The sequence below is a fragment of the Micropterus dolomieu genome, linkage group LG12 (assembly GCF_021292245.1).
Source record: "Micropterus dolomieu isolate WLL.071019.BEF.003 ecotype Adirondacks linkage group LG12, ASM2129224v1, whole genome shotgun sequence".
In the NCBI taxonomy this organism is placed as follows: Eukaryota; Metazoa; Chordata; class Actinopteri; order Centrarchiformes; family Centrarchidae; genus Micropterus; species Micropterus dolomieu.
In genome coordinates this window covers 33274290-33281278 of record NC_060161.1, presented here as the reverse complement: position 1 = coordinate 33281278, position 6989 = coordinate 33274290, and the positions used below count along the sequence as shown (strand labels likewise).

At 42.6% G+C, this 6989-nt stretch overlaps 2 protein-coding genes across 2 annotated transcripts in view; one reads left to right on the top strand and one right to left on the bottom strand.

Moving 5' to 3' along the window:
* The window catches only part of LOC123980895 (zinc finger protein 436-like), a 9880-nt gene extending 5552 nt beyond the window's left edge, over positions 1 to 4328 (bottom strand). The window contains exons 1-6 of the mRNA XM_046065482.1: positions 4140 to 4328; positions 3809 to 4053; positions 3531 to 3616; positions 1553 to 1683; positions 1208 to 1452; positions 903 to 1015 (exon numbers count right to left, since the gene is read on the bottom strand). Coding sequence (XP_045921438.1) covers positions 903 to 1015; positions 1208 to 1452; positions 1553 to 1683; positions 3531 to 3577 — 536 coding nt within the window. The 5' untranslated portion in view covers positions 3578 to 3616; positions 3809 to 4053; positions 4140 to 4328. The remainder of the gene's footprint in view (positions 1 to 902; positions 1016 to 1207; positions 1453 to 1552; positions 1684 to 3530; positions 3617 to 3808; positions 4054 to 4139) is intronic.
* A 27-nt stretch (positions 4329 to 4355) lies between these two features.
* The window catches only part of LOC123979931 (zinc finger protein 25-like), a 5682-nt gene continuing 3048 nt past the window's right edge, over positions 4356 to 6989 (top strand). The window contains exon 1 of the mRNA XM_046064038.1: positions 4356 to 4439. Within this exon, the coding sequence (XP_045919994.1) occupies positions 4356 to 4439 (84 nt within the window). The remainder of the gene's footprint in view (positions 4440 to 6989) is intronic.

Genomic DNA, 6989 nt, shown 5'->3' with positions numbered 1-6989 from the left:
GTGATTGACTGTGTCAAAGGAAGCTGATTGGTGAAGCAGGATAAGAACCGAGGATTAGGTTGCAGCTTTAGCTGACCTTAGGGCTTCTGTTACAGACAGAAGAGCCGTTTCAGTAGAGTGGGCACTCTTAAAACCCGACTGATATGGATCTAGGAGGTCATTCCGTGAGAGGAATTCTGAGACCTGTTTGAAGACAAGTTCGATAGCTTTGGATAGAAATGGTAGAAGGGAAACAGGACGGTAGTTCTCAACTTGAGTAGGGTTGAGGGAGGGCTTTTTGGGGAAGGATGTAACCCGAGCCCTTTTGAAAGTGGTCAGTAATGTTCCCGAAGCCAGCAAGTATTTATCACATGAGTGATTGCTGGGACCACGGTAGGAAATATGGCCTGGAGGAGATTTGTAGGAATCTGGTCCAGTGGGCATGTAGTAGGATGGCTACGGGTTAGGAGTAATTTATTTTAAAGACATTTTAAGGAGCCGCGGGTACCCTGTAAATGTGCCAGTGTATCCGACTCGCACTGCCCCCCCACTCCTGCACCTTATCATGAACACCACCAGTTGCTGATTGGCTGGAACAATGTTGTAGGGATCACAGTACACCACTTTCTTTGTTTTCCATTTACAGACCCAGGACTGCATAGGAAAACCGGAGAGCCAGCGAACCGTGAGGAAATATTTGCTAAATTTACCAGTGTATTGGAAAATAATCGCTTAGTATGCCTTTAGTCTAACATGTTTGTTGATAATATATTAGATTGGATTAATCTGAATCTGCAAACTAAAGCTGGGAAATAATTGTATTGATTTAAAAAGTGTTTTAATTCCCTCAGATGTAGTGAACATTATGTTGAACATGAAAATGAGTCATTTCCTGGAATCAGTTGTAACGGAAATTTAATTACCTTGAGCTGAGCCTAGCTTTATTACTTTCTATCCCCACAGCGTTTGTGGACGAAGAATCAGTGGTGCCGTTGTGGTTTCTCAGTAAAAGGTGTTGCTCCTCCTCACCTCCTGTCTGCACAAGGTTATTCCCAAAATACGCTTTTAAGAAGACATTTTTTTACAAAAATTCAAACTGATGCTGGTTCAATTTAATGGGTAATCCTATATTTTTGACCATCTCACATGAACCCTCAGATAGTATCACAGCCTTACAGAGCAGGGACATGTATGTAGTTTAAGAAGATGGGTTATACTAGTTATCTACCTTCAGTCGGATGTAAAGTGTCGGGTTTTTTGCTCCAGTGAGCCTGAGGCTCCTGTAGATCTCCTCTGATGTCAGCGTCTTTACTTCGAGTGGCTGGAGCCTCCTGCTCTTGTTGGTCCTGAAGACCTCAAAAGGTTTGTTGTCTCCTGCCAGCTGAGGGAAGGTGGACCTCAGGAAATCCAGGAAGTCCACCTCCTGTAGGCCCCGAGGACACCGCAGCACCTGAACCGGACATTTCTGAAACACTGAAACAGACAAAAATTCACCAGGAGTTCCACATTACTTCTTAACAACCTCCGTCCAACACAAATTTAGTCCATCCAAAACTACATCTTTTATATTCACCATTGTTTGAAAGAACATCTGACTGGGAATCCTCCAGTATGCAGACTCTGAGGAGGTGGTGATTAGGTTTTCCAAAAAGGCTTGGTCTGCCAGGCTTCCTCCTCGCAGACGAATCTCTGGGAGACGATAACCTTTGAGATGGTAGACAGAAGACACAATATCTGATCCTGCAATCCACTATGAACGTTGTTATTGAGATAAATATCCCCGGTCATGTCCTTGCAACTTGCACACATCATCTTCTTGTCCTCTCCCTCCCAACTGCACTCATCATCCATAACCAGGAACATCCGCTTCTTCTAGAAGTGCATTTGAGGTCAGACACAGATGTTGGACGAGAAGGCCTGGCTTGCAGTATCCGCTCTAATTCATCCCAAAGGTGTTCTATCGGGTTGAGGTCAGGACTCTGTGCAGGCCAGTCAAGTTCTCCACACCAAACTCACTCATCCATGTCTTTGGTGCGCAGTCATGTTGGAACAGGCACGACTGACCATAATGAAATATGACACACAGCCAGACCTCAATGCCTGCAGCTAACATAAACGAAATATAAAAGTTATATTAATGGCGAGGTCTTGCATTGTGAAATACTAAGTTAATCGAACAAATACACGCTAAGCTGTGCGTGACAATTTTCCCACCAGCCTCAAACGCACTATCTGCAAATTTATGGTAAATTTAAGACAATTAAAGACCTAAGATTCCCTTATTTTATTTTAAAGAGGTGGTATTGTGCTTTTTTCCCCTCTCCTTTATTGAGTTATATACCTTTTTGTGCATATAATAGGTTTGCAAAGTAAAAAAAAGCCCGAAGTCCAGCCCAAAGGGAGTTCCCATCTCCCACAGAAAACAGTGCTCTGACCTGCCTGAAAACAGCTTGTTTGTAGTCCAGCCGCTTCCCTTTCATCCCAGTGACGTCACAGGGATGAAAGCAAATGCGCCTCATAACGCTCGTCCAACTCGCCCCCAAAAACACCGGAGAAAAAACAATGAGCTGCAGCACACACCACCTCTCCCTTCCAAACACTAGCTACCCTCCAGTCAGTCAATGGACATGAAGTTGTTACTGTGATGTAGAGACAGAGCTCAGTTAAAACTTTATGGATGAAAGATACATTTGTTACAGATCAATAACTCACCACTATGAAACTCTTGCTCCAGTCTATGTTGCCATGCTGGTCGCCAACATGTACAGCTGAATCGAAGCAGTTTACCGGCTTCTCACTGACCTGCCCTTCTCTGCCTCTGATTGGCTAATAGTCCTTAACTAGGAACTCCGCATGTGCAACTCCCAACACAAGATCATTTAGAGACAAGATGTATCACTCCATAGCTAAAACGAAGCCTTCAACACAGGGTGAAAAGAGGAGCTGCAGGAATGTGCAGTATGGCAAAAATAAGGTGTTTTTTGAAAATTATTGTAAACCTGTTCTGGTACAACCCCTAAATAATAATAAATACTTTGAACCTGAAAATTAGCATAATACCACCTCTTTAAGAACTTTTAAGGAGCCGCGGGAACACTGGAAATGTGCCAGTCTATCCAACTCGCACTGCTCCCTCACTCCTGTGCCTTAGCATAAACGCCACCTGTTGCTGATTGGCTGCAACAACGTTGTGGGGATCACAGTACACCACTTTCTTTGTATTCCATTTACAGACCCAGAACTGCATAGGAAAACAGAGAGCTAGAATTGTATTGAAAAAAGTGTAATAAAATTCTTTCAAAGTCAAGTGCAGACAACTCAAAATGGAACAAATGTAAAGTAATTAAATAAATATACTATTATACTTTCCACCACAGAATACATTTGAGGGAAACCCATATCGTGAATTAAAAAAAAAGTGACAGCCCGATCAGAGAGAAGTTAGATACTTTCACACTGTAAAATGTTCTGCCGAGTATTTTTATTTTTTTAAATGTCAAACATGAAAATGAGCCACTTTCTGGAATCAGTTGTAACGGAAATTTAATTACCTTGTGCTGAGTCCAGCTTCATTACTTTCTTTCACCAGAGCGTTCATGGATGAAGAATCAGTGGTGATGTCATCCTCATTTCCTGTCTGCACACAGTTATTCCCAAAATATGCTTTTAAGAAAACATTTTTTTACAAAAATTCTAACTGATGCTGGTTCAATTTAATGGGTAATCCTATATTTTTGACTATCTCACATGAACCCTCAGATAGTATCAGAGCCTTACAGAGCAGGGACATGTATGTAGTTTAAGAAGATGGGTTATACTAGTTATCTACCTTCAGTCGGATGTAAAGTGTCGGGTTTTTTGCTCCAGTGAGCCTGAGGCTCCTATAGATCTCCTCTGATGTCAGCGTCTTTACTTCGAGTGGCTGGAGCCTCCTGCTCTTGCTGGTCCTGAAGACCTCAAAAAGTTTGTTGTCTCCTGCCAGCTGAGGGAAGGTGGACCTCAGGAAGTCCAGGAAGTCCGCCTCCTGTAGGCCCCGAGGACACTGCAGCTTCTGCACCGGACATTTCTGAAACACTGAAACAAAGATTCCCCAGTTCCAGATTACCTCTTAACAACCAACACAAATTAAGTCCATCCAGAACTACATCTTTTATATTCACCATTGTTTGAAAGAACATCTGACTGCGAATCCTCCAGTACGCAGACTCTGAGGAGGTGGTGATTGGGTTTTTCTTGGGGGCTTGGTCTGCCAGGCTTCCTCCTCACAGATGAATCTCTGAGAGACGATAACCTGAGAGATGGTCTACAGAAGACACAATATCCGATTATCCTGCTGTCGTCTATGAACGTTATTATTAAGATAAATATTCCCCGTCATGTCCTTGCAGCTTGCACACATCATCTTCTTGTCCTCTCCCTCCCAACTGCACTCATCATCCATAACCAGGAACATCCGCTTGGTAAATGGCACCACACACTCCCCGGTGCTACAGTCCTAGTCCTAGAGAAACTCCTGGACTTTCCCTAGAACAAGAATTGAGGTCCACGTAGGGATACATCACACATCTCGGTGGGAGTCTGAGCTCAACAAAAACAACTTTAATCTCCTGTTTAACATCTTAAAGGACAGTGAAAAGTCTCATTTATTCCATCTCTATGTCGTGGAGCAGACCGTTTTAGCCGTATCCTGAGCCTGCACAACTGACTCCAGTCTGAATGCACAGCTCACAACATGGACTTCATCTGTAATTTCAACCTGTTCTGGGAGCATGCTTCTCTCTTCATCAGAGACAGGATCTATACCAACAGGTTCTTTCTTATTTAACCATTTTAATTCTACTTCATTCTCCACCTCACCTTTATTATAGTTTTTACTCACTAGCCCTACACCTCTGCTGCAAACACAGCGGCTTGCCCCACCTCTTTGTGTCTCTGTCTATCTGTAGGTCTGCTCTGTTGACGTAAAAACTAAAATGACAGAAGTTGCGATTTCCACCTGCGACTGTTTTCAGCCGCAGGCTCGTTAATGACGATGCCTAATGAAACCACAACGGTATCTATCGAGTCCGTGCTTGTAAAATATACACTGTGTCCGTCTTATAAAGTAATGGACAGCATCTCACTCTGCGTTTCTCTGCAAAATGCTAAAGTGGGTCGCCAAATATACACCTGGGTGTCCACCACCGTAAAGCCTATTTGTGGGAAACACTGCATGTGATGTTATATCCAGTAGTTCCTTTATTCAATATCTCTTTCTGCCCTCATTGATATAGTAAACCACAAGAAGTCAGCAGTCGATCACAACCTGCTCATTGGCAGACTGGAACGGTCACGGACGTAGCCTTAAACTGGTACTACCTATTTAAGAGATGTTTCTCTGTGACTAGCATTCCCCGCATCACTGGCGCTGAAATTTTAGGGGGGTTCAGGGGCATGCCCCCTCGATATTTTTTTAAATGAAGCACTTAAATGCTCATTTCTAATGACTTTTGAAAACAGAATGTATTTATTAGTGTGGCTGAAAGAGGGTGTTTGTGGTGACAGAAGATGGAGAACAGACTGGAGAGGGGAGATTATGAAGACTCGGGTGCACTGTCAGAGAGACTGAGTATAATATAACTAGAACAAAACTGACTGCATACCATGAAAAAGCTGCTAGTTAATGTAGCCACAGCACAAATGTATTCAGTTGTCTTAATGTTAGACTTGTGAGCTGTCTGTGATATTTCCTGTGTCTCACTTGGCCCCGACTCTCCCTGCAACAAATGTTTGTGAACACAGAACTGTCTTCAATGCAAACTCTGATAACATGCCGTTGGCCTAACAAAGTCTTTACTAAATGGGTTGTATAATTTACTATGTCTACTAGCTATCCATACAACTTACAAGCTCGTCCTCTTCAGTTTATTTCTTCTCCTTCTGTGACCTCTGTCCTCTTAAAATACTGTAGGATGCTCATCTCTGTGTGACCATTTTGAGTACTTTTAAATTGTTTATGGACACGTAACAGGTTTTTAAGGTCAAGGATGGTCACAGACATGGGCAAACAGATGGCCCTGATGTTTGTCCCACTCTCCGGCCAAAGCATTTGTTGGGCCTCTGGGTATTTAGAGACCTTTATTCCTGAGAATTTTATGCAAGTAGAGTATATAACTAAATGAGCCATTAAAATACATTTTCAAAACTAGAAACTTCTCTCCAAAAGTAATCACTTCAGCTTAGCACTAGAATAAATAAGCCATGGAAAGGACTCTGTGCATCTCAAATATGATTTCCTGAATAAATAACAGCTGGTGGCTGCCGTTTATGGACTTGCTATAAAACAAATAGTAACCGATGTGAAAGAAACAGGCAAATGTCCATCAGAAGAAAGCGATGCTCTGTTCAACAACAGTATACTGTTAATATATCAGAATCAATGCAGTGGTCAGCTGACTTAGATGTTCGGCTACAGTGAGTAGTCTTCATTTGCTCTGCGGAGACTAAATACGCTTTTAATGGAAAGTATTTCAGTTGCCAGCTTGTTAAGAGCGACGCAGGCTGCTTTCTGACTCAGCCACCAGTGCCATGGTGTGCGCTCACTTGACTTCAGTTGTATTAGAGCAATAAAGCCTTAAACTGAAAGGTTATTTGCCTGATTTTGTAAATGTTTGCATCTGCCCAGCGCATTTATCTGTGATAAGCGCTGTCTCTGTACCACAAAAGGAGACACGTACACAGTCTGATGACAGCTCATTTCGGTTAATGAAGCAAAATGCAGATTACAGACTGGTTAAGTTATTATTGGAACATGTAGCGAAATTCAAAGTATATTACTGGCCTGTAGAAAATGCCACGTAAAGAGTAAAAGCAGGCTACAGTTTTATAAAAGGAACGTGAAAAGGTGCCAATGACCTATTGTATTTATTTTGCAAATGTGCGTTGCTTGCCCACGCTGCTGTCTTCAGGTAGGCTATAAGTAACAGCAGCACAAAAGAAAAGTCTGGAATATTGAGGCACTTCGCTGCTCC